This window comes from Camarhynchus parvulus, chromosome 2, assembly GCF_901933205.1.
Source record: "Camarhynchus parvulus chromosome 2, STF_HiC, whole genome shotgun sequence".
Lineage (NCBI taxonomy): Eukaryota > Metazoa > Chordata > Aves > Passeriformes > Thraupidae > Camarhynchus > Camarhynchus parvulus.
In genome coordinates, this window is record NC_044572.1 from 100,452,940 (window position 1) to 100,480,276 (window position 27,337).

The 27,337-nt window shown below is 39.3% G+C and overlaps 1 protein-coding gene across 9 annotated transcripts in view; it reads left to right on the plus strand.

The window, feature by feature from the left end:
- The window catches only part of PPP4R1 (protein phosphatase 4 regulatory subunit 1), a 63,427-nt gene that overhangs the window by 17,419 nt on the left and 18,671 nt on the right, over window positions 1-27,337 (plus strand). For 6 of the 9 annotated variants that reach the window (XM_030965608.1, XM_030965636.1, XM_030965653.1 and 3 more), the window contains 8 exons: window positions 2,698-2,804; window positions 16,622-16,764; window positions 18,135-18,281; window positions 19,866-19,973; window positions 20,791-20,856; window positions 22,963-23,121; window positions 24,375-24,505; window positions 25,611-26,134. In XM_030965608.1, coding sequence (XP_030821468.1) covers window positions 2,698-2,804; window positions 16,622-16,764; window positions 18,135-18,281; window positions 19,866-19,973; window positions 20,791-20,856; window positions 22,963-23,121; window positions 24,375-24,505; window positions 25,611-26,134 — 1,385 coding nt within the window. Of the gene's footprint in view, window positions 1-1,050; window positions 1,095-2,697; window positions 2,805-16,621; window positions 16,765-18,134; window positions 18,282-19,865; window positions 19,974-20,790; window positions 20,857-22,962; window positions 23,122-24,374; window positions 24,506-25,610; window positions 26,135-27,337 lie in introns of all 9 variants that reach the window. The other 3 variants (XM_030965626.1, XM_030965662.1, XM_030965679.1) reach the window with 2 other exon arrangements.

Here is a 27,337-nt window from a genome sequence, read left to right on the forward strand (position 1 = left end):
GTATTGAATGATTAAAGGGATTTTTAACAACTGCTGCTAAAATCTAGTCTCCTTTAAGTGGATTTCTTGAGCACTCATGATTTCTCAGCCACTTGTTCTGAGATGGAAATGAGTCAGTGTCTGTGTCCTAAAAAATTTCAGGAGATGAGGCTTGGAAATAGGAATGTCTTCTTTGTTTAAATATGTAAGATTTCTGATAGGAATAACTGAAAAAGAGTGAGAGAAGTAGGGAATCCTTTAACAGCTTCCCAAGTGATGGAAGGTGTTGCTTTGTGACAGCTTTTGGTATGTTATGTTTTACATTTTTACTGGTTTAGGTGTTGCTCATAAGCACCATAGATGTTGCCTGTGAGAATGGAGGGGAACCTGACAAATATTACAATAAATTGTTTGTTTCCAAAATAAGGCAAGTGGGAGTCTGGCTGTGGTGTGATTATTGAAAAGGCAGCCTTCAGTTCAGATTTGGGTAGCATCTCTAGGATATGCCTTAATAATCCAACATCACATTGCAGCAAGAGTAGATGTTGAGCAGAAAACCAAAGCCATCGCCCTGAAACAGAGTCTTCTTGTGTCTGGTAGCACTGGTGTGTGTAGATACACACAAGGATGATGATTCCCTTTTGCTACTTGCTTTAAAAACCAATTGCTAGTTGCTGATGCAGTTTGGAGCTTAGCTTTTGTCTCTTTTTGGTTATTTTGTGTTAAAATCCCTCGTGGGTTTTTCTAATCTTTATTGCCATGAACTTGCTTCCATTCCTCATTAAGAAGGCTCAGAGTTGTAGAGCACTCACCAATAAATATATTTGAATAGTGAGGCAGTTCCTGGACACAGATCCTTCATTTCATATGAGGAATTATTGCTGCTTTTTCTCTTCAGACCAAAGCACATCTTGGCAGTAGTGCTGTTTACTGTGGTTCCTTACTTGCTGAGACTCAGTGGGTTAGTTGACTTGTCTCTCACTTTCCAAGACTACATTAAATATGTAGGAGACACGTGTCCACACAGGCTGGTTTATGAAATTGCTTCATCTGTTCCTCTTCTCTTTTCAGAGGTGTCCAGCCCTTTAAAAAGACCAAGTCAACTCTGCTTCTAGGTTAGTGTGTCATGCAGTCTGTTTCCCTCTGTTAGGGTTTTTATGGCTGAATTTTAACTGTGTATCAAGATCTCTGCTCAGAGGTGTACTTCTGTGGAGTTGAAAAGAGTGAGGGAGAAGAAATTCATTAAAGGCAAATGGTTTCTTCAGTTTGGTTTTTTAGAAGATTTTATACATCAGTATGTCAAAACAGTTTAATTTAAAATAGTTCTGCAACTGGCCAATGTGCAGTATTTAAATTACTGATTTTCAGTAGGAACGAATGTGTGCTTAGCTTTGGGAATTCATGGAAACCTCCTGCCTTTCTCTGATTGCATGGAATTGTGAAGTTCTTGAGCTTCCCTTGTGCGCTAGGAATGTAACCATCTGTTCTCTTGTAAGTTGTTGACCACTGCTCACGTTCACTGCTTGTAGTGAACATAATAAAGTGTAGGTATGCCTCCGCTCTTGTCTACAGCACTGCTGTTTGTCAACAGTGCTTCTACCTAGGCTACATCCTAGGAGTGTTTCTGTCCTTCAGTTCTGGAAATACCTGGCACTTGACACTTGCTACTTCAGTGTTTTGTTGAGTTGCTCCAGGGCATTACCAGATCTACCAGAGCCTTGGACACTGTTCCTTGGCCTATTCCCATTCCATTATCCAGGGATAATTCTGCTAGCTCTCTGAACTGACATGTGACCCACATTATCCAGTAGGGTAAGAAAAAGTTATGCCATTGCAGGGTGTTTTTGAGGAGAAAGGTTGATTGCCACACATTCCCAGCTGTGTTCAGGGCTGTCTAGGTACCTGATGGGTATGACTTTGTAGCACAGGCTGTGACAGAACCTTGGAGGCCAAATTCCCAAATCTGTCTATATCTCATCACTCATAAATTAATCCGTAGAAAATTTTCTTGTGCATTTGAAGTAGTAACTGAGTTGATGATGGCTTATTTCATATTTTCTTAATGTTTCTGCTTTGCTTAATGTATGTCTCAGGTACACATGGGTTGGGTAGTACGTGTTATTTTCACAGTATGTACCCGCAGTATATACTCACAGTGTATACCCATAGCATTCGAATGAAGTTTGACTTTTAAATGTCAACCACTGTTGGTTTAAATGTCAACTATAACACCATTGGTATGAAAATCTTTTTGGCTTGAGTGTTCATGCTTTTGTGAAATAAATTCAGAGTTCTATTTAAAAACATTTTAATGTTACTAGTGTTACTTTGCTTTGTATGGAACAAGTTAAGGACTTCATAGATGAGGATGGATGGAAGGCTGATTCTGACTTCCTAACATTCAGCTCCTGTTTGCCCACTTAGCAGATGATTGCTATTTCTGGTCTTGGTGGCTGGTTTCTCTTGTCCTTGTAAATGAAAGGGATACTTTTAATGTTATATTTAAAGCTTACAATTCTTTAAGATTATGCCAGGTATCAGAAGTAAGAATTCCCAAAGCAGGGCTAACTAAATTTACTATAATTTATAAATTAAATTTTCAGTGAATATATATAAAATTCTATTTGGTGTAAGAAACTTCTGTGATTCATAACTTTTTGATTTAGCTGTATTTCTGGACACAAATAATGCTGATTTTTAATCTTTCCTGTAAACTAGGCAAATGGTGGCTCGAAGTTTGCTGGACACTTTGAAGGAAGTCAGTGATGATGAGAGAGATTGTATTGCTGTGTTGGAGAGAATCAGCAGATTAGCTGATGATTCAGGTAGGTAGCACTAAACATTTTACTGGGTTGATGTGGGAAAATCAGAGTTGCTAAACCTGTGTTTAGCACGGAGCAGTATGTTCTTTCTCCAATATTCAAACTAGGTTTCTGCAAATTCAATAAAATAGTGTAAAATTTAATTTTTCTTAATCATCCCCCAAAGATTACTTTTTTCCTTACTATTTTCATCAACAGATTTACACCCCTTCAAAATGTAGGACTGCAGCTTTCCAATAGTACATTTTTTTGTAACTTTTATTATTTCCTTTTGCTACTCAAAAGATCTACATGATTATTTTAGATTTATAGATCAAGATTAGTTTCTTGCCTTGAAAATAAACTTGGAAACCATCTGTGCAACACTGTTTTGATAGAATTTAAATGCTGAAGTTGTTCCTTTGCACCTTTTTGGGCAACTAGGTGTGCAGGTAAGAGAAGCAGCAAGAATTGGTAAAGGTGCAAATATAGAATGAGAGAATGGTTTGTGTTGGAAGGGACCTACCATGGACAGGGACATCTTCCACAAAACCAGGTTGTTCAAAGCCCCATCCAGCCTGATCTTGAACACTTCCAGGGATGAGGCATCCACAGCTTCTGGGTAACCTGTTCCTGTGCCTCACCTTTCTCACAGTGAAGACTTTCTGCTACCTGTCTTCTTTCAGTTTGAAGCCATTACTGTTTATCAACACTACATGGCTTTGTAAAAAGTGCCTCTCCAGCTCTCTTTCAGGCCTGCTTAGGTACTGGAAGGCTGCAGTAAGGTCTCCCTAAGAGCCTTCTCTTCTCCAGGCTGAACAGCCCCAGTTCTGTCAGCCTTCTCTCACAGGACAGATTCTCTATCTCTCTGATCAGTTTCATGACCTTCTCTGGACTCACTGCTACAGGTCTACATCCTTCTTATCCTGGGGTCCCCAGGGCTGGATGCAGCACTCCATATGGGGTCTTGCCAGAGCAGAGGAGCAGAATCCCCTCCCTTGCCCTGCTGGCCAGTGCTGCTTTTGATGCAGTTCAGGATGTGTTTGGCATTCTGGGCTGTAAGTTGCTGGGTCATGTTGAGCTTCTCATCAACCAACACCTCCAAATCTTTCTCCTCAGAGCTGCTCTCAGTCCATTCTCTACTAACCCTGCATTGGTACCAAGGTTTGTCCCAACCCAGGTGCAGGACCTTGTTCTTGGCCTTGTTGAAATTCATGACGCCCACTTCTCAGGTACATAAAGGTCCTTGTGGCTGCTTCCCTTCCCTCCAGCATATCAATCCCACCACAGAGCTTGGTGTAGTGGGCAGACTTGCTGAGGGTGCTCTCCATCCCACTGTCCATGTCACCCACCAGGATGTTGGACAGTGCTGGTCCCAGTATTGACCCTTAAGGAGCTTCAGATGTCACTGGTCTCCCCATGGATATCAAGCTGTTGACCATAACTGTTTGAGTGCAGCTGTCTGACCAGCTGTTTATCCACTGAGTGACCATCTCTCAAATTTGTCTCTCTGATTTAAAAACAAGGACTTAAAGAGATAGTGTCAAATGTTTTGCATGAGTCCAGGTGTCAGTTGCTCTTCCCTTATCCACCAACACTTTAACCCCATTGTAAAAAGCCAACAGATTTGCCAGGAATGGTTTGGCCTTAGTGAAGTTGTGTTAGCTCTTATGCATTACCTCCTTATTTTCCATGTGCCTTCTCACAGTTTCCAGGAGGAGTGCACCATGGTGTTGCTAAGGCACCAAGGTGAGATGGCCCTGTGGTTTTTTTTTCTCTTTTTGAAAATGAGGGGTTTGTTTTCCCTTTTCAGGTTGGTGGGAACTTCAGTGGGCTGCCACAATTCTCAAATACAATGGATTGTGGCTTAGCCACTCCTTCTGCCAGTTCCCTCAGGACCTGCGGATGCACTGCATCAGGTCCTGTGGACTTGTGCACCTTCAGGTTCCTGAGATGATCTTGAACCTGATCTTCTGTGGGCAGTTCTTCATTCTCCCAATCCCCACCTTCGCCTTCTGGGACTTAGATGGAGAACTTGTCACTGAAGACTGAGGGAAAAACATCATTGAGTACCTCAGCCTTCTCCTTGTTTCGGGTAACCAGGTCTCTTTCTTCTAGAAAGGGCTCCTATTTTCCCTAGTCTTCCTTTTATCACTGGTGTACCTATAGAACCCTTTCTTGTTGCCCTTGATATCCCTGACCAGTTTTAATTCTTTGAGGCTTTAGCTTTCCTAACCCAGTCTCTGGCAGCTCAGACAATTTTTCTGTACTCCTCCTAGGCTACCAGTCCTAGCTTGCACCCTCTGTTAGGCTTCCTCTTTTTTGCTCGAGTTTGTCCAGGAGCTCCTTGTACATCCATGCAGCCCTCCCAGTGTTTTTGCCTGACTAGTTCTTTTTTGGGATGTATTGCTCATGAACTTGGAGGAAGTGATCCTTGAATATTAACTAACTTTCTTGTGTAGCTGTTCCCTCAGGCTTTATCCCATGGTACCTCCACCAGGCAGATCCGTGAAGATGCCAAAAGTCTGCTCTTGAAACCCAGTGTACTGAGCTTGCTTGTGCACCCTCTTTGCAATGAGTAGGAGGGCTCTGTAGATCCAGTGTGTCTGTTGCTGATCAATATATTGAGACTGCTGAGTGTTTAGATTAAAAGGAAAAAGCAAGTGAAAAATGAAAAACAAATGTGAAAGAAAAAGAGTGCTTAAAAAGTTACGGGGAAGTGGATGAAGGGAAAAATGATGTGGACAGAGCTGTGACAGAATTCTGGTTTAAAAATTACCTAGAAAGAATTAAGGGCTTGATTTCAACATATCTAGATACAGTTGACATACCAGAAGGATGAAAGTCTAGCAGCAGAACATCAGAAAAGATCCGGTCATTCTTTTGTTATTGTTGGTATGCTATGAAGATAAATTTGTATTAAATCTTGAATGAGAAGAAAATGTTTCTTCTATTTAATGTTTGTTAGTTTTTGTCACTTCTTCTGGAACTGCAGAAGATAATGCTTTCCAAGGGTAAAAATATATTCTGCTGATTTCTGTTATTCTGTCACTACTGTCTTGATTTAAAATGCATGGTTTTATTTTTCTGAGGGAATGTCCTTGTTTAGCCAGGAAAAGTAGCCTGTTGTAAGCATTACATAATTGTTTTGAGTACCTCTCCAAGGATTCTTTAAAAAGGAAAAAAAGTCACTATTCACTTACAATAAAATGTGTCTTTAATTGAGAACAGTGGCATGCTACTGTTTATAGAGTGCTTTGCTAGCAAAGCTCTGCTTCTGAAATCTGCATATACAGTTGCCTGTTTGTGTGGCCTTCTGAATAGTTTTGAGCATCAGACACTTTCTGAAGCTCCACTTCAGCTTAGAAAATAGGACAGATGTGTCCAAGGGAAAATGGCCTCTTGCAGCAACTTGTAGCCTTAGGCTTTTCATTGGTGACCAACTAAGTGTGTCAAATTGAAGTTTATTTAGGCAGAAGTGTAGTGGAAGCCAAGAGTTGAGCTCAAATCAATTTGTTGCCTTTAACGAGGGTGGGGTACATTTTTAGTCAGAGCTGATATTTTCTCAGCGTCAGTAAAAGCAGCAGTTCAGGCTTTTCCTGCACTGTAGAAGTTGTCTCAGATCTGCCAAACTAGTAGCGCTGGATTCTGCAGCTGCCCCACAAATTAAATTTCTGCAAACTTAACTGTGAGTCTTGTGCCTCGAGCAGTTGCAGTATTGGACTTGGCTGGTTTCGGTAAGACAGGTTATTAGAATAGCCTTGTGTTTTAAACCATGTGAAAATTCATTAGGGAGCTTGATTTGCTTTGTATCATCTTAGTATATGGGCTTGACTATTATTCATACCACAGCACAGTGGATTTTTTTTTTTTTTTTTTGGCTTTTTGGTTTTTGTGTGTGTATGTTTAAGGTTGTCACTATTAGACTTGTTAATTTTTGTCTTGCTTCTTTCCATTTACAGTATTTATTTTTCCAATTTGTCCATAAAACATAAAAGCCCCTGAATTTGGAATAAGAAAACATTGTAAAAATGTCCGTGTGTTTTAACTTGCTTGGTTAGGGTAAGATAGTTGTATGGGTAGAGCCCTCCTGGAGTCAAAACTTCACATTTAAATGTTTAAATAAATAAAAATTAAAACAAACTTAGAAGTCAAACTAATCTATGACTAAGTACAAGTCTTTTCAGTTGTAACTGTTGGTGCTTGTTAGTCTTATGCCAGTTATTTTAACATTTGGAGCTCTTTGTCTTCTCGTGTCAAATCAAGTCACAGAAAGTGAGATACTTTTCCTGTTTTTTTCATTAGTTGGTATAATGAGGTTGAAATTGAAGAATATACCCAGGATACATATTATCTGTTCTCTTTCTGGGCTACTGATGCTGATTTCTGAAGTAGAGGTACAGCAGTGAACTAGAAATACCAGCTATCCTAAAGTTACCCAGAGAGCGTTCTGTCCTGTTAATAATACCTTGCATTTTCAGAAATCTTGTAGTGGAGTTGATGTTTTTCAGACATGGTCTTTGCTTGAAAAACAAACAGTCTCAGGGTTTTTAAAAAATTCTTTGGGTTTGTGGTTTGTTGGGGTTTTTTTTTTTGTGGCTTTTTTAAGGTTTGTTTTGTTTTAATAAGCTGGGGCTATACTGAGACAGCCATTTCTGTGTTTAAAAGCAGGAGAATTTCCAATCATTTTCATTCTTCATCTACTGTGATAAAACTTTGAGAACCTAAATGTCATCTTGGCTGCACTAAACACTGTTTTAATGTGGAATAAAAATGATCTTTACTAGAAAAATATCTGGGTCCAAATATGATAGTAGGATGGAAGAAAATTATGTATGGTTTGCTACGATTGATACATATATTGAGATACCAACTGGGTAGCCAAGACACATTTTTGAGGCATCATGACAAAAGCAAGTATCAGCTCTAAAACTGGTTTTATAAAAGCTTTTTGTAAAAAAGAAATCTGAAAGAAATAGCTTTTGATGGAAACTCATTTGGACCCTTTGAGTAGAGTTGTAGTGAATTGTATTTTGTGAAAGAGAGTTTTGATTACCATTGTGTCTGCACATACAAATGATATAAAGTGTGCCTTCTTCTGACAGGGTAGTTTGGACTCTTGGTAATGAATTAGTTCCAGTTTGCACTTGTAGCCTTAAAATCAATCACAACATCAAAATGTTGTGTTTCTACTGGGAAGAAATACCCACTTCAGGTGGTCCTGGACATGAGCTGCTCCCAGTGCTGGCAGAACACAGGATTTGCTCTGCCCTGGTGTCATGTGCTGCTCTTGTACGTAAATGGCAGCACAGAATAACTGTTCCATAGAGGAAACCCATCAGTGGCATTTGGGGAATAATCCCCTGCCCCCAAGGCCCTTACTTGCTAAAGAAAGTTATTCTCTGAGTTGTTTGTAAGACTTCAGTGTTTGCCTTCGTTGCTGTAGTTGGGTGTTGCTGTTAAATCTGTGATTCTGCTGTGGAATTTGGGTATTTTTCAGTCCTAAACTGGACTTCGCTGCTGTCTTTGGTACCAAGTTTCCTTGAGTAGTGACAGCTAAGAAAGATCCCTTGTACTGCTTTTGAATCAGCTGTTCAATCACTTTGTAATTTCTGTTTCTTCAGGGATGTTAGGTATGATTTCTCACTTAGAGTTTTTTATGGTGTCTTTGAATCTATACAAGCCAAGAAGTAGTTTGACATATAAGCTCAGTGCTTGGCAAATGTTAAGTTATCCCCCATAAACCCTTGTTAGATTAAAAATGCTTATCTTTGTATTAAGATAGCTGGGTCTTCTTCATTCTGAAATGTACACTGGCCACAGGCTTGTGAGAGCTTGAACAAGGGCCTTATGTCTGAGTTACTCACTTAAATAAATAAGCATAATTCAAACTTTTTTTTTTTTTTGGTACCAGCTTGTGAGTGGCTTAGATGATACAAGATTTCATCATTGTGTGCTGAAGTGCAATTAGCTGGCTTTGAAAGTTAGCCCCAGCTAGAATTACTGCATTATTGGCATTTTTATTGGTGTGCAAGAGGCTCCAGAAGCTTTAAACTTTATTTTCTGAAGTTTCTTTAAAAGTGAAAGTCTGTATCTTTGTTCCTAAAATGCCTATGTAATGTAGCTTACTGTGGAATAGATATCTTTTTAAATAAATGATGGGGGGAAATAAAATGGCATCCTGAAGGGCTGGTGCTTATTTGTCTGAATATAGCCAGCTAGGATGTTTTTCTTCTGAACGAAAAGTAATCTCTTTACTGCAAAGAATCAGCTGTAAATGCAGTTTCCAAAACAAACTGAATTTGAAAACAATTATTAGGCTAATTGGTCATTAAATTTTGAAGCTCTGTAATCAGGCTTAATGTGGATGGCCTCACAACCCTAATTACTTAATAGTGTGCTTGAATAGCTTTATTAATGTAGGTTCAATTACTGCTGTTGGTATTTTGAGACATGCCAACATTACCTGTCAAACAGCACATAGTGCACCATTTCATTTAACAAAAATCTTCATATGTAAGCAGTTATTATTATTAATGATAATGCTAATATTTGCCTTTCTCCAGCTGCATTTTCTTCCCTTCTCCATCTTCATGTTCCAGGATTTTCCATACCTCATCTCCCACCTCGTGCTATGCTAAGAATTTTCTCCTGAGCTTGATGTAAACTTCTTTTGCCTCTCCATGCGTCTGATGAGTGACTAACGGTGACTTTACCCTCCCTCATTAGTCCATGTTCCATTCCTTGCGCTGCCAGTCAGTAATGAAATCCATTTCTGGTTAGTAGGAGAAAAGAGCCTGATTACTGAAGCAGCACATGCATCACATGCCTTTCTGCTGGACTTCTACACTAAAAGGGATGGGCTCTGGCTACAGTGTATTTCCACTTGTCTAGCTTTTATTTTATCTTCAAAAGAGGTAGCAAAGTCAGAGGGAAGTATGAAATGGGAAATGGTAGAACTCAAAAGGGAATATACATGTGTTTGTAGAAAGAAGGAAGAAAGTTGGAAATGGAAGGTTATCTCTGGGGAAAGAAGAGGATAGATAAAGCTGTGTCAGGAGAGGTTTAAGTTGAATATTAAGACAAGGTTCTTCACCCAGAGGGTGGTTGGGCACTGGAACAGGTTCCCCAGGGAAGTGGTCACAGCACAAGCCTGACAGAGTTCAAGAAGCATTTGGACAATGTTCTCAGGCACATGGTGTGACTCTTGGGGTGGTCCCCTGCAGGGCCAGGAGTTGGACTTTGATGATCCTTCTGGGTCCCTTCCAACTCAGGATATTCTGTGATTCCATGAATTACTCTTTTATTGAATTGAAGTGTTAATGCAAAGCCATGCACTTAAACACCTTTCCCTGTTGCTCACAACCCTTAGTAAGAACAAAGGGCAATATTATTAATATACAGATGTACTTAAAACTTCCATAAAAATTGTCAGTTGAAGCAGCTCTAACATCATCAATGGTTTTTCTTCATATACAATTTTACAACATAAAAACCTTACAACTCCTCACGAATCTAATGGAAATTCGCTGCTGCTTGTATTTCAGAATGGTCATAGTGGGGTAATGAAAGCACTGCAGACTTTTTTTAAAATACTGTACGTTGCTGTAGAATAAAGCATTGTGAAATAAATCTAGTTGTGGGGTGGCCCTGGAGTAATGACTTGATTTATAAATAGCTGATCTGAAGCAATTAGTTGGTATTACACTGTGCAGCTCTAAAATAATCCCTTTTTAATTTTCAGTATGCAGCTGATGGTGGTGCTTTACTTCATCATAGCTGAAGTGGAATACAGAGTGAACTGAAGCCTCAGCAGGGCTGAAATAAACATTAGACATTTATAGATCCAAGCTGAGTGTATGTGCTAGGAGTAGCCAAGTGAGCGTGCTGGCACTATACATGAGAGATGGTGTCAGATTTTAGGGGAAATGTTTTTTTCATGGATGAAAGAAGAAACAGTTAGTTACTTCTGTGATTTTAGAGTCAGTTTGATTTGAATGGTTATTTTTGAAATAGGTAAAACTGAGGGTTTGTTTATGCAGAAAAAAGTCTGCCCAGGTTCTTTAGATGCTGATTTGAACATATTGATGGTTTTGTGTGATCTGGAAATGAAGAGAGGTAGAACTGTGTCATTTTATTCTGGAAACTTCTTTTCCAAATTGTTTAATGAATAGAAGAAATGGAAGCTATTTTCACTGTCTTCTGTCATTCTCTTAATTTTGCTTGATTCCTAAAACTCAATTCAGTGTAATTTTGTATCTAGATAATACACTAGATATGATAGAATGAAATAAAATGCTAATGAGTAAGGAAATCTAGTATTTTATATTAATATTTATTTTTAAAGGTTTTGTTTTAACAAATTGCAGGGTTTCTTTTTAGTAGATTGCCATTTTAAGGAATAGCTAGACTTCGTACTTTCAAGAGGTTATTTGAAAAGATCATTTAAAAATACTTCCTCTGCTGAACAGAAAAATACTGTTCCAGGCAAATGTTATGTAGAGCCTAGCTGTACACAGAGATTTTTCCAGACTGCCTAAAACAGAAACTTGACGTGAAGCAAAATTCTCCTTCTGGTTTGTTTATACTGTGTGAATGCCTGGTCCTTGACTATATTTTGCAGTGCAAAAAACACAGAGTGCACGTGTATTCCCCAGCTGGATGAGCTTATGCTTTACAAAACACCTTGTAACTGCTGTGCACTGTTCACTCTGTTGATAACTGCTGGTTTTGGCAGAGGTAGAGTTAATTTTCTTCATAGTAACTAATATTGGGCCATGTTTTGGATTTGTGCTGGAAACATTTAAGCTGCCTTCTTCACTGTGAATGTGAGAGGAATTCATAAACCACTTCACATGGGCCGGCAGCTGTTCAGCCATCCCCAGGAGAGCAGGGCTCTGTCACACCTGACAGTGACGTGAGACCATAAACACCACCATTCCAAACTTCCCCCATTCCTCCTTCTTCCCTCAGCTCTATGTGATCAGCATGACACCATGGTCCGGGGTGTCCCTGTGGTCAGTTGGGATCAGCTGTCCTGGCTGCCTCCTCTCTTTGTGTGTCTCCTGCTGATTGCTGGTGAGGTGGGGTGAAAGGCAGAAGAGGCCCTGGCTCTGTGTAAGTGCTGCTCAGCAATAACTAAACATCCTTTATCAACCCTGTTTCCTGCAAAAATCAAAAACATGGCCCCGTACCAACTACCATGAAGAAAATTAATGCTGGCCAAAACTAACACAGTGACCAAGCTGTAAATTTGGTTTTAAACAACAGGGAGGTTTTAACTGAAATGGCAGACACTGTTATGTATTGAAGCCTCCTGGAATCCCTGCTTGGAGCTGCCACCTGTTCAAGCTAAAGACAAAGCTGAGGAATAGATGAAGGGAATAAGAAACCTCTCTGACTTCAGTGGATTTTTTTGGCAGTGTTGCTTGGGTCTTAAGGAAACATAATGCAAAAAAAAGCTTTACTGTAACTGCATCAGACTGCAAGATTAGGCTCTATTCAGTACACACTGGAACATATGCCTCAGCCTTTGGAAGAATTGAGCTGTTATCTAAATTGGTAAGCTTAAGGTTCAGGTTCTTGCATAGCAGCAGTAATTCCCCAGAACAGCACAAATGCCTTTTGATGGCGAATTACGGTGTTGTGTTACACAGCCAGTTCCCTACACAGCCCTCCTTGTTTGTTGCTTTGAATCGACCTTACAAAGATCCCAGAGCCGGGTACTTAAAAGTTAGGGAATGTAAGAACTAAGGTGACTTTACAGTTCTAATTCACTCCTGGGCATGAATGTTTCAAATCTTTAATTGCATCGTCTCATCTGCCTGTGTTCTTCACAAAGCCAGAGCTGACTTGGCAGCTCAGGAAGAAAGGGGCTCACTTTACATCTGCAGGTCGTTAGTATTGTTAGGCAGCTGACATAAGTGCTGCATAATAGATGAACCCTGTTCTGAAGGAAAAGGATCTCGTGGTTTTGGTACATCCTGCACTCTTACTGGAGTGCTTCATAAAGAAATGTATAAATCCTGTTTCACAGCAAACCTCATCAATTTATGGAAAGGGAGTGTTGCCATTGCTTTATCAGTGGGTGGGAAAACTTTAGAGGTGTCAAAGAGGTACAGAAACAGTCTCCCCATTTTGAGTGCCTGGTGGCTAAAGTATGTACACAGCTCTTGATATGCTTAATACTGAGTTCTTGTTGGCTTTGATTGCAGAGCTATTTCTTTGCCATCAAGACAGAGTTCAGACTGCAATCAAATGAGTAGTGTGCAGTTACTCTGTGTAGAGCCTGGCATGAACATTTTGCACAGCTTCACACTAGGAAGAGGAATAAATTGGCTTTCCCAGTATTTTGCTTCTTCCCCTCAGTTCTAGCACCTTCTTTTACCGTTGCTTGCTTCCATCATCAGACAGTTCTGCTGCTTGAGGGAATTATGTGATTGCACAGGGAGATCAATATTAAGTGCCAGTTCTTGCTGTTTAATTATGCTGCTGTGGTAAGGCAAAAGCTGCATCAGCTAGATCAGTTCTTTGATAGGGTTTATTGTCTGGCTGCATGAGCAGTAGCATTGGCATAAATGGAAGCTGCAGGTTTTGTGTCTGGGAGGGTGGGAACTGCCCGAAGCAAATTTAGAAGCCATTTAAGAAGCACTGCTGCTATGCATGCAGCCTCAGTCAGATTGATTTTCGCGTACTCTCCATCCCCTTTAACTTCTGCCCTCTCTCCCTCCCTTCCCCCAGTCATCTGTCTGCCACAAGAAACAAGGCATGAGTCCTAAGATGGGAGAGCAAGACCCTAGGGATAAGTGTTGGTACATGGGTCTCCTGTGCCAATTGATCATGTCCTGGGCATGTCTTGAAATAACAGCTTTCTTGGAAAGGTGGGCATGAGTTCCTCCAACCCTGGCCTTGGGCACTGGTCCCTATTTCTTGTCCATCAAGTTCCCATCCTCCTTACCCAGCCTGATAGTTCCTCATCTTGCTCTGTTTTCATCTTCACCCTTTTAAAACAAATTGCTCTTGGGAGAGGGGCTGTGTACAGCCTGTTTGCCGAGATAATGTCTTTCTTTATCTCAAAATACACTCAGCAAGGAAGGACACTTCCATTTGTAGTTGCTCTGCTTTCAGTGGATACTGGGCAGTAGCAAATGGAGGGTGCAAGGCTTCTTTAACTCAGCCACCTTTGAGCAGGTTGTAACACAGGTGAAAAAAACCACATTGATGTGTCAAAGTTGGCATGTGAAAGGACTCCTTTCTCAGGCACACTTCAAGCCCATCTTCCAGAACTGAAGAAGCCAGGCCTTGTCAGATAAAAGGACCGGAATTTAATGAAATGTAGGAAGAAAACAGTTACTTTTGCTGACTTGACTCTTGAAAGCACCTGATCTACTTTGGTTGACCCCCCTACACCACCTCATCCTAATGAAAAGTTTCACCTTCTCTTCCTCGTGTTCTAAGGACTGCTCTGGCAAATTTTTATAAGGAAGCAAAAGATGAGTTATTACAATAGGATTTTCTTTCTTTGCGTTAGTATGATATGGCGACTTCAACTTTCAGAATCAAAAATCTCATTAACTATTAGTTTGTCCTAGTTACAGCTGCATATTTTGGTCAGCTGTTACCTTCAGTGCTACAAATGGAGTGTTTGATCACAAAACTAGAGTTCAGCATTTTGTTAAGGTGTGAATTTTTGTTAGATCTGCTAAAACTTGCACATAGTGTGTATAGTGTTCTTCGGGATCTGACTTCTTCAATACGAACCTCAGGATGCCAGTATTGCTTATGGAGTTCAACCTGCACATGTTTCAGAGCATCTGAAGTTTAAACAAAAATGTTTTTCTCTTGTATGCTCCTGATAACATTTGGGAAGAGATACAGAAGAGATTGGAAGACTTTTTTACTTTATTGTCATGAACAGCAAACCTATACGATATTGATTTGTCTGAGACTCCATTTTGTATTTTGCAACTTGTTCAGGAATTCATAAACTTTCCAGAGTAACCCTGAAAGTGTTCAAGGCCAGGTTGGATAGGGCTTTGAGCAACCTGTCTAGTGGAACCCCAACCTCCAGGGGTTGGAACTAGATGATCTATAAGGTCCCCTCCAACTCTGATTTTGGTATGTTTTTCTATAGGAAAAGTAATTTAAGTCTATAGTGAAGGAACTGGAGCCCATAGGCATTTAATTACTTTGTGTGGAGTGATCTTTTCTGTTCTCATTGTTCTCAGCGAAGAAAAGACTGCACACAGCAGGGGACTTGCTTTGTCTTTGTTATGTTTTATTCAGACCTGTGTTTACACTTGTAGCCAGTGTTCAAGAAAGCCAAGTGCTGCACACATTTGCCGTGTTAAATACAAATGCATGTTGCATGCTTCTGTTTAACGAAAGGTTGTATTTTTAATGAATCATGTTAATTACAAGTATTCCAAGGAAGATGGTTCAGGTTATACCATTTTTGCCTGAACAACTTTTAGGTAAAAATTCAGTAAGGCATATGTATCTATCCTGTGACACATACATCTTATTATTTAAAATATTCTAAATCAAATTAGTGTAGTTTGAGAGTAACTGATGTTATGTCTTTTTGTAAGTAATCAGTAGACCAGTGATAACTGCATATATCAACAAATCCTGAAAGGGCAGAGGTACTTAGTTCAGATTTTTTTTTTATCCCCAGGGGGAAGTTAGGCACGTAATAAGGTCCTGCTTCTTAAATTGAATTTGTTTTTCTAATAGTTGGAATTGAATCTACATCTGTATTGTTTCTCTTGCTTCTTCTCTCATCCCCCAGATATATGTGCATATTCTGTGGGGATTAGGATTCATCCAGGCAGTGTGCCATTTCTTGAATTTAAAAATTTAATTAAATATTTTTTAAATAATCACCAACTTTGGTGAGAAACACATCTCAAAGGTTTAGCAGAAGCAGCTGGAAAGATACTTTCCTTTTCCATCTGACAATTACATCAGTAGCCTTAAAAAGCAAAGAATGAAGAACAGCATCTGTGGTTATGGCTGGTTATCCTGCCCAGTGGAATCTTTCCCATCTGAGAGGGTGTGGCCCAGACTCCCCCTCAGTTCCTTTCTTCTCACAGTGGTGCCAGTTCTGGGCTGACTTTCAGCATAGGAGGTTTCTGTGAAGTCGGTGATGCTCATAGGGAGTTTGGACAATTCTGATGTAGCCATGATATTTTCTGAAAAATCCTTTCCTTAGGATTTTTTCTCTTGAGAAGCTGAGAGGCCTCAGGAACAAAATATAAACAATGATTATCTGCTGCTGTGGAATGCAACAGGTGGATCTGTGATTGGCCCATGTTGGTTGTTTCTAATTAATGGCCAATCACAGGCCAGCTGTCCGACTGTCTTGGTCAGTCACAAGCCTTTGTTATTCATTCTTTTTCTATTCTTAGCTAGCCTTCTGATGAAATCCTTTCTTCTATTCTTTTAGTATAGTTTTAATATAATATATATCATAAAATAATAAAGCAAGCCTTCTGAAACATGGGGTCAACATTCTTGTCTCTTCCCTCATCTTAAGACCCCTGCAAACACCATCACATTCTGATACTCATAATGTTTGATGGCTGGCTGTCTTACACCTCTTCTTTTTTATTACTAAGAATGTGAGATGTGACTTTTTAGTAGTTCAGCAGCAGAGTGTACTTCTATCTGGTTTTGTAAAAAGATGTCAAAATGAAGCTTGACAAACACACTGACATGAACACTTGAGAACATACTTAGTATGTAGAGTACTGTAAGAAGCTTACTCTTGCAGGATCTGGGAGCATGCTTGTAAACATATATTGTGCCATTTTTTTTTTGTTTTGTTTTGACCCTTACAGAGCCAACAGTGCGGGCAGAACTGATGGAACAGGTGCCTCATATTGCTATGTTCTGTCAAGAAAACAGACCTTCAATCCCTTATGCTTTTTCCAAATACCTGCTACCAATTGTGGTGCGATACCTTGCCGACCAGAATAACCAGGTACGTTTCCTGTAGGAATAGTTTACTAGCTGGTGAAATACTGTTGTGATGCCAAATTATTTAAATTTAGCATGGTACAAGTGTGTTCTATTTTGGGATGTAAGGATTTGGATTGGACATGAAATACGTGGTACTATAAATTTATTTAAAGAAAATATTAAAGAAGATCTTTTAAAGAAAATGTAATGACAGTTTTTTTACATCTAATGTGATCTGTCCTGAATTGGGGCCTTTTATCTGATACTGTATTCATATGGATAAAATTAGTCATTTAGACAAGTTTACATAATTTAAATTCTGGCAAAAAGGATTAGTAGTAATAAAAAACTGAGTCCTTTGTATAGTTCAGTTTTTTAACACCATGATGTACCTTCATTACCAGTTATTTGTATATCAGTCCAATAAACGTTTTGGACTGAACTCATGTGGTTTGTTTCTCTGCATGTATAAGTTAGCTTGTCCAAAGCTTTCTTGAGGCTTTTCTAGTCATTTCAGACTAGACTAATGCTAGTTGAGACATTATTTTCAATATTTTAGGCCTCTTGAGTTTGTCACTTTTTTCCCTGCCCTTTCCAAAATTTACAGAGTTAAAAATAACTACCCAAACATGTTTTTCTTAGTAGTAGTTTTGCTAATTCATGTATAATACAACAACTCTACTTTGGTTTGATGTTCTCCTGCTAGAAGATTCAGTGATTGTTTTCATTGTGTTAACCTCTCTTGAATAGTTCATTGGGCTGCAGATCTCTGAAACAAAGAGCTCAAAGGTGTTTCCAAAATTGCTGCATTGCAGTGTATGTAGTCTCTCGCTGTATGTAATGTTTTCTCTTCTGGTGCAATTACTCCTTTTGGAGGTAGGGGTTAGCAAGCTATGGCATCAATAATGGGTATCTTATTTTTGCACAATTTGTTTCAAAATGGGACTAAGCAGAATTGTGTCTCAGAATTTAAAGGCATTGGAAATAAATGCAGTTTCTCCTTGCCAGCCTATTTCTTGTTAATCTCAGAAAAAGAGGATTTGTTTAGTATTAGAAATTTGTTACTCTCCATTAATTGTGCTGCTTTTTCTTCGCACATTTGCTTGAGATTTGCCGTGACTGCTCTTTTTGACATTAAAACAAATTGTGTGTGAACCCCAGAAGCACCTGCACATTGTCAACTAAAGCAGGTATCCACCTCTATACTTCTCAAAACACAGGACAGCAAACATGAAGTGCTTGCAAAAGCTCTTGTGGAGCACTTGTCCTGTCACTGTGTGCAGTTAGTACTGCTGTGTGTTGGTATATAGGTACAGCTTCCAAAATACGTGTATTTCAAAAAACAAAACTGTCTTGGAATTGCTTGGTTCAATTTTCCTCTTTTTGTGGCAGGTCAGAAAAACAAGCCAGGCAGCGTTGTTAGTGCTGTTGGAGCAAGAACTCATTGAGAGATACGATGTGGAGACCAAAGTATGCCCTGTGCTGATAGATCTGACAGCTCCAGACAGCAATGATGATGTGAAGACAGAAGCTGTGGCTGTAAGTAACAGCAGTGCCAAATCACACAGCCAAAAATTTGCCTGAATGCTCGATAGTGCAATGGTGGTGGTGTGTTTCCAAGTTGCGCAGCCATTACTAAAAAGAAAATGTTATATTCCCTGTCCGTAACCAATCTGTAACTTCCACTGTGCTGTGTCAGTGCTGTAGACTCTTGTCAAGTTAAGATTTAAATTCAAAAACTTACATATGCTATTAAAAAAACACCCCAGCTGGACAAAACAGTGCAGGGGATTAATTTTATTGACTCCTAAAGCATCTATTGTGTTGGCTTTTTAGTTTTTTGAGTGTTTGTCTGTTTATTTTATGGAAGTTTAAATGGCCTGTGTGGAAAATTTCCATCAGATCAAAAGCTTTAATGCCTCAGTTCTGTTGCTTCTTGCTGTATGTCTGTTCTCTTTATTGATTCTGTAGTGTTTTATTGGACAAAGTAATAAGCATCTGAGTTGATTAACTCATGGTTGGTTGGTTGGTGGCCGTTTTTTTGCATTAGACACAACCTTTGTAATTAAAATGTATGTGTTTAATTAAAATAGTTAGTAGATGAGTTAATTTATAATGGAGAAATGGCAGATGTAAGCCCTTTTGTTTCCTTTTTTTATTGCAATTTATATTGCTGCTCTCTGCTTGGTGAATTTTTTTTTCCTGTTCTTTTTGCTTGAGAGAGACCTCATTTAATATTTTACTTTCCTACAGTGGCTGGACTGATAAACAGTAAAAAGTCTCCAGCACTGTTGCATTTGGCACCAAATTTCTAGCGCTTCTTGATGAAGCTTACAACTATATATAAGGGAATAAAGTATAAGCAGATTAGTGTTGTCTGTCTTCATGGTTTTGAAGGTATTGAAACTTGACAGAAATTTCTGTACCTCATCAACCCCCTAGAGGTTAGAAAAGCCATCGTTTGTTATTATAGGGGAATGAATGTAAGTAGCTCTACTGACATGATGGGGAATGGTAAATGTAAAATTCTTTTTGCTTTTTAAAGCTTTTTATTTTACGTTTCAGTACAAATTAGAATGAAAGAGCAGTTAGAGGGAAGAGGTTTTTTTTGGTGCGATACATTTCTTTGGGAATTTTATGTTTGGGAGTTGCACATATGCAGTGGAGTGTTGTAATTAATTGTAAACTGTGCAGGACTCAGAAGTCTCTTAAGCATATTAATTGTCAATAATTTCCTGATAATTTTACATATATACATTTTGTATTGAAGTAGTAAAAGAATCATTACTTTTGTTTTTTTTAAGGTCTGTCGGGTAACATGGGAGAATAATTTCTAAGAGTCCAATTAGCTTTGTTAGCTGGGAATTTGATTCAGTTTATTGGAAGATCAGTGTTCTCTTCTACACCTGTGTCATGTCATGACAAGGAAATGGGAAACACAGTTTTTTGCAAAAGTGGCCAAACCTTTTCAATTCAAACGGCATTTTGTTTTCAATATTTTTCACAGTTTTCAGTAAAGTTATGTTCATCAGAATAAAGAGTAGATGTAAAAAGCCTCTGCTTAGCTGACACAGAATGGTGTGTTATGCAAGCATCTCTGATTAGTGTCTGTCTTGTCATTAGATTATGTGCAAAATGGCCTCCATGGTTGGAAAGGACATCACGGAAAGACTTGTGCTTCCCAGGTTCTGCGAGATGTGCTGTGACTGCAGGATGTTTCATGTTCGTAAGGTATGAATTATGAGCGTCTGGTCTCGATTATCTGTGAAAAAATGTGTCATGTGCTTGGAACTTGCGTGTGACTAAGAAACTTCCCTGGTAGATCTCATTTGTGACATGTGTAAGTGAAAGCTGTGGGGGTTTTTGTATCTCGCATTTCCACAAATTTTAACATTTGACACTGAGATTTTTTTTCCAGAATCACTACCCTTATTACTAGAAACAAAGAAAGAATCTGCTTGTCCTTATGCTATAGATAGCTGCAGTGTGATTGGGCATTTGTCCTTATGGTTGTGTTGGTAGCCAGGAAAACTTGAACCAACTGTGGCTGATACAGCATCAGCCACCTGAGCTCATATCTCTGTGCACAGATGCAATTCAAGACGCTCATCTTCATCAAAGATGAAGTAAACCAGTATTCCATCATGATATTTAGGTGTGGAGGCTGCACTTTGGTCTCATCCTGCCATTGGATAGCTTATTTCCTTTGATAGCTGCATGTGTTCTTTAATTTGACAGCACCTCAAATACATTTTATCCTCTTTTCTTGTCATTTAAGTTCTGGGGTTCTTCTATGATTAAAAAAGACTTATTAATTTTTTTAAAAAAGAAAATTATTTATTTTTTTAAATAAAGTTTTAAATAATGTTTTAAATAATGTTTCCATGTTTTAAAAACATGGGAAGTGATGGAATGGGAAAGTAGCTCACAATGAGTTTGCAACAAAACGCATTGTTCTGATTTTAGAAGTTGTCTATTATTTTCCCCTTGGATTTTGCTGTATTAAAACTGTGGTCTTAGTCTTTATTTCTTGCATTCTGTTTGCAAGGTATGTGCAGCCAATTTTGGAGATATCTGCAGTGTGGTTGGACAGCAGGCCACTGAAGAAATGCTGGTAAGTCATTTCTTAATGGGTTTTTCGTAATACAATTCAGGAGTGGAGCCAGACAAGCTACAGAAGAAGAGCAGTTCATGAGAGATTGCAGATACAGGGGAGCGTGGCAGGGGGAGTAAAGTGCTGGGAGTGCTGAGGCTTGTGTATTGATTTAATCTCTTCAAGTCAGTTTTCCTGCCTCAAACAGCCTCCTGGAAAGGAGGGAAAGAGAAAGCAAAGTAAAGGAAATAAGTGAATGTCAGAAATAACAAATGAAATAAAGGGAAGAGAGACAAATTCAAAATGGAAGAGCAGGGAACTGGATGGAGTGGTGAGAACAGGATCCTTAACTGTGCACACATTCCCATGGTGGGTCCAGGGAGTTGGTGGATGTTGATAAATTTGGAGATGTGACAAGGCTAGGGAGCAGAAATCATCTTGGCAGGCTCTGGGATCCTTCTTGGATCCTTCTTCAAGCTTTCTTCTCTTGGGAATGTGGACTATGAGCTTGTTGAGGGCCAGCAGAGGCTGATGAATCAATGCCCTGAATTAGCAAGGGACTTATATGGACAGAGCGTAAATGCAGGCATGACTTCAGCCAGAGGCTCTGCAACTTTTTGCAGTTGTGGTGTTGGGACAGGTAGGCCTATTGTGTCTCTCAGACCATTTCTTATACTTTTAAAGCATTTGCTGCATTTTTCTCTAGCTATTGAGTGATTCAAGTCATTTGGTAGTGAAGTTTATTTGTGTGGATTTGCATCCCATATGCTTCCTGATTTGGGATGTAAATTGATTTCTCTCACACAACTGCCTTTTTAGTGATTAGCGTAATGAATTTGGATTAAAACTTTGTAGAGGGTGCACTTAGACTACTGTGCAATAAAAATGTGATGATTATTTAGTTTGAAAGCAGTAATGTGTGGCAGGACAGCTGGGGTTCTCTTTCTTTAACAGAAAATGCCATTTTCTGCTCTTCTTGGATTATTATTAGGAAAAAGGAGGGGTGTAAAAAGCTGAATGATAAAACTTCATTTTGTAATCTAAAAGCTTTTTTAAATTAGAGGCAAAGTCCAGGATAGTTGGCTGCAGAGAGTAGGAACAGCTGAACATTAATAACTGTGAACAAGGCTGTAGCAACAGCCATTGGATTACTCGTATTTTGTCACTGTGCCTGTTGCAAAGCCAAGACAGCTGTGCCTCACCTGCACTCTGTCCACCCTTACTCCATTACTGTGTCTAAAAAGCCCAAGCACCTGAGCACCTTCAAAATGCTTCAGTTATATTAGTAAAACCACTGCTCTGTTCAAACATGTTTTCTCTTGGGGAAATGAAGTCTTTTTCTCATTCCCCTGTTCTTCTTTGCAGTTGCATTGTAGGATAGAGGGTGGCAGGGGTCGATAAATCTAACAATGAGAAGTGTAGGTAGAAAAGGAAGGTTTTTCTTTCTGAAGATGCTGTTTAGTATTTCAGTAAGAATCTTACAAAAAATCTGAAGTGGTCTCTGATAGGTAAAATGTTAATCATACAATCAAAAAATGGTAAGGTTTGGAAGGGACCTAAAGATCATCTAGTTCCAACCTCCCCTGTCATGGCAGGGATGCCTTCCACTAGATCGGGTTATTCAAGACCTTACCCACCTGGCTTTGAACACTTCCAGGCTTGGGGCATCCACAATCTACCTGGACAGTGTGTTTCCAGTGCCTTACCACCCTTGCAGTAAAGAATTGCTTCCTAATAATGCATCAGTATTATTTTTCTTGTGCTTGCTTTAAAAGAACAGTGTAGACATGATTGTCTTTTGATAGGTTTGTTGGTCTTGGGGGTATTTTAGAAGCTGGGCTTTTTGGGGACTTTCTGGGAGTATAAATCAGGTTTAAGAGTTAGTACTTCCTTGCTGTTCTTTAGACAGGTGAATTTTCCTTATCTGTATCCGTAAGTAATATGAAAGCAGCAGATTAGAAGCATGGTGCTACTGAATGTATGTTCTTTGTCTTGCAAATGTTAAACTGTGCATCTGAGTATGAAGGTGGACAGCCAGGTGAAGAAAATTAATTTGAAAAGAGAACTTGTTTTGAAACAAGTGTTGCTTATTAAGACTTGCAAACTCACTCACTGTATTCCTAACAGCTGCCAAGGTTTTTCCAGCTCTGCTCTGATAATGTGTGGGGAGTTAGGAAAGCCTGTGCTGAGTGCTTCATGGCAGTTTCTTGTGCAACATCGCAGGAAGTCCGGAGGACAAAGTTGTCGACCCTTTTTATTAATTTGATTAGTGATCCTTCACGATGGGTAAGAATTGCTTTTTATTTTTTGAATAGCTGTCATATTTGAAGGATTTTACTGCAATACTCTATGCAGAACTTCTCATGGGTGTGGGTAATCTAACCTATTCCATGCACCTCAAGCAAAATTGTTCTTAAACTGGTTAGTTCGTTGATGGGTGTAGAGAGTCCCTCACATTTTTACAGCAGCATGTAAGAAAAACTCTGTCAGTGAAGTAGCTTTTTTCAGCTACAGAATTGCCTGTGATTAACATTGCTGAGAATCATTAACAAAACTGGAAAATTAATTATGATATACTTGTTCTTCTTCAGGTTCCCTACCACCATGTTGTTTTTTGAGGGAGGGCGTGGTGGAGTTTGTGGTTGGTTTGGAGGTTGATTGGTTTTGGGGTTTGTGGGTGTTTTGGATGTTGATGGTGGGGAGTTTCTTATTAATTAAATTTTTATTGTTTCTTAGGTGATGGGTTTTTGTTTGTGGGTTTTTTTAGAGGGGGTTGGGATTTTTTTTGTTGTTGGGGGGATAGGTTGGTTTTTTGTTTGTTTGGGAGTTTTTTATTATTTGCCATCTTGAAGATTTACTCTTAAACCTTAAGTTTGTTATTAAGCAGACAACTTCCAAGAGCAAAGGATCATCTGCATGGAAGCATGAGCTCATGGATCTTAGAAAGTCATGGAAGCTGTAGCCCAGCAGAATTAATCAAATCGATCAAATTAATCAAATAACAAAAATTGAGATAGAGAATTGTTGAGAAGAGGAGAATAGAGTTGGAGAAAGGAGGAGCAAATGCATAGCATAGCCAAATAGAAAAGGCAAAGAAACATAATGCGTATCAGTCAAGTTTCTGAAAGTGAAATGTCTGTTTACTGTACATGATGTTTTTTTCCTTTCAAGTTGTTAAAATTCTGAGCTGAGCTCTCAAATTTGCCTGCTTCTATTATCTAAACAGATTGTTCCTCCTGTGGCTGTGGGGAATAAGCCTGTCAGTTTGGTAACCTGTGATTTAACTGGTTTCACCATGCTTTTTCATTTTTTTAACTTGGCACTCTGTAGACATCTGACTGATTCTTTCCAGACAAGAGCCTCTGCTCTTGATTTTCTTAGTAGGCTTATGACCCTTTCAATTCCTAGTAGCAGGCATTTTATGTTTTCTAGGACAGCAAGATTTATCTATAATTTTATCTATCTATCTATCTATCTATCTATCTATCTATCTATTTACATATATAATTTTGTTTTTTCACTTTGGGCCCTTTCCCTAGGTTCGCCAAGCAGCTTTTCAGTCTCTGGGGCCTTTCATATCAACTTTTGCTAATCCATCCAGCAGTGGCCAGTACTTTAAGGAAGAAGATGGTAAAAACCCAGAAGGTTGTGATTCTGCACAGGAGAGCAGGTAAATTTGCTAAATCTACAAATTGCTTTTGCCTCCTTGTTCATCTTCTCCATGAAGTGTTAGAAAAGCTAACTTTCCTGGATAAATTGAATATTTGGTAAATGGAAAGATCTGGATCTTCTCATCTTCATAGACCAGAATTAGGATATCTGTGGTGGGATGACTGACTTGATAAACAAGGGAGAGCAGTGTGTACCTGGGTTTTTTATGGCATGGTCTCCTGTAAGATCCTTGTGGAGAAGCTGCTGAAGTTGGGTTGGATGAGGAGATAGTGAGGTGGGCTGAGGAATGCGTGGCTGGGCCCAGGGGCACTGGTCAGCAGCACATAGTTGAAGGTCACTGACTGTGTGTCGAGATGGGTCAGCACTGGTTGGGTCCAGTCCTGTTTAACATCCTCTTTAGTGATCTGAATGGTGGAGCAGGGTGTAGCCTCAGCAGATCTGATGATGGCAGACTGGCAGGAGTGGCTGCTTCACCCATAGGACCCTGCTGCCATCCAGAGGGAGACCTGGAGAGGCACACTGGAGAGGGTGCAGGGAAGGGCCACAGAGTGACAGATTGTGGCATCTCTTCTGTGGGGAGAGTCTGAGAGAGCTGGGACTTCAGCCTGGAGAAGAGAGGGCTCACTGAGGGGTCTTACCAATGTTTGTAAACACCTGAGGGGAGAGTGAAAAGAGAATGAAGCTGGACTCTTTTCAGTGATGCTCAGTAACATGACCAGAGTCAATGGCCACAACCCCAAACACAGGAGGTCCCCTCTGAACATCAAAATCCACTTTTTTTTTTTACTATGAGGATGACTAAGCATTGGCAAAGGTTATCCATGAAGGCTGTGGAGTATCCATCCTCTGAAGTACTCAAAACCTGTCTGGACAAGTCTTGGGCAAGTGGTTCTGATCATCCCTACTTGAACAAGGAGGTTGGCCCAGGTGGCTTCTAGAGGTCCCTTCCAACCTTGACCCTTCTGTGATTCTATGACTTCTGTTTTTTTATGGTGTAAATAAATTTGCTTTGACAAATAACAAATTGATAGCATGTGTGGGAATTTTCAAGAGCATAACAAGTCTTTTTTGGTTTTTTAATGTCCATTTTCTTTGGCATTCAGCAGTGAGCAAGTCAGGACCACAGAAGATGGCACAACAGATGAAGAGCACAACAGGACAGAGGATCTGTCTTCACATTGCGATGATAGTGATGATTTTGCAACAAAACTTGAAAATGTCATAGAAGATCAAAATACAGTGTCAAATAACTCCAAGAGGGAAAGTGATTTCCAGACTGAATCATCCTTCCATTGCACTTTGTCTTCAGAATCTTGTGGGGAAATGGCAGATGAGAACGAGCAAAGTTCTCATTGCTGTACAACAGCTGTGCAGGAGGCTGGGCTGAATTCACAGGAAACCTCTCTTTCAGAGCAGGAATTATACAACTCTTTCCATTTTTGGAGGACTCCACTTCCTGAAATAGATATTGACTTTGAGCTTCAGCAGACTTCTGATATAAAACTCGATAGAGAAATTCAGGAACTCACTATGCCAGTGTCTCCAAGCATTCCTATGGCAACAAGGAAAGAATTAGAAGAAATGATAGAAAATTTGGAACCCCATATAGACGATCCAGATGTTAAAGGTATGGTAAAGATACTGAAGCATTTTTAATGTTTGGAGATATGTATATGTTGCTTCAGCAGTTTGTGCTTTAACCTCTTAGTTGTTTTAAAAGTCAGAAGTACTGTTTTCTCCTCATCCTCAAAGAGATTGAGGAAAATTGATAGTCAACTGAAAGGGAATTTGCATTTGTGTAAAGATGTTTAAAAGGAGTATAATTCCTTTTATAAACTGAATGCATGTGCAGTTAGCAGTATAAAGTTCTGACTGCCTGTTTTGACATTATAATCAAATGGATGGTTCAAAGGCATAAGCTGTTGATAAGCAAGTTTATTCCTAATTAGCATACATGCAAAATAAGGCAGATTAAGAGGGTTTTATTTTTTTAATTATCAGTGTGAATTATGGTTTTCTTTTTACTCATTATCCGTTTGATTTTGGATGAACTAGTCTCCATTTTTTTCTGCAAGGGCTTTGTTATCATAGTCACATGTTTACAGCTTTAATGCGACAAGTTTGTCAGATCAGGCTGATAATTGATCCAAGCTGAGTTCTTGAAGTGAACACACATTCTCCATTTTAAAAGCTCTTGAAGAATGGAGAAGGATTTCATAAGTGTGACAAGGTGGTGGAGCAGCACTTCAGGGACACCTCGTCAGCTAAAAGGACTTGGCTCTTCTACACGCACTTACTGGAAATAGGTTTTTCTTGGTATTCATATGCTGAATAAATTCTAAGACACATTGGGCTTGAGTGTCACAGTCTGAAAGTCTGGAGGTACCACTAAGGAGGAAGCCTGTTATTTTGGAATCTCTAGGGGGGAAGCATGCCTCTATACCAGGAAAAGTAGGAAGAGAAGAAGGGGCAAGTTGGGGGGAAATATTTTAGAATAAACTGATTCTGCTTTCAACTTAATTTTATTGTTAGTAGGTTGATATGCTAATAACTTTTCTGAAATCCATTTTGTACTTTTATCTAATCATTTGTGAAGTCAGCAGATAAAGCTTTGTTTTAGGAGTGCTTTGGGCACTAAGGAAAGAGGTAAGAAAAAAATTTCACCCTTGCTAATGACTTCAGTTTTCATATAACCCATCTCTGAAGCCAACTGCAGAAGCTTGCACTGCTGTTCAGGTTTACTTTGTAAAGCTGTTCTGTCTGTAGTTAGAGAACATACCTTAATGCATAAATTACAGTGGTTTATGTAAGCATGTAGTTGTACATCCAG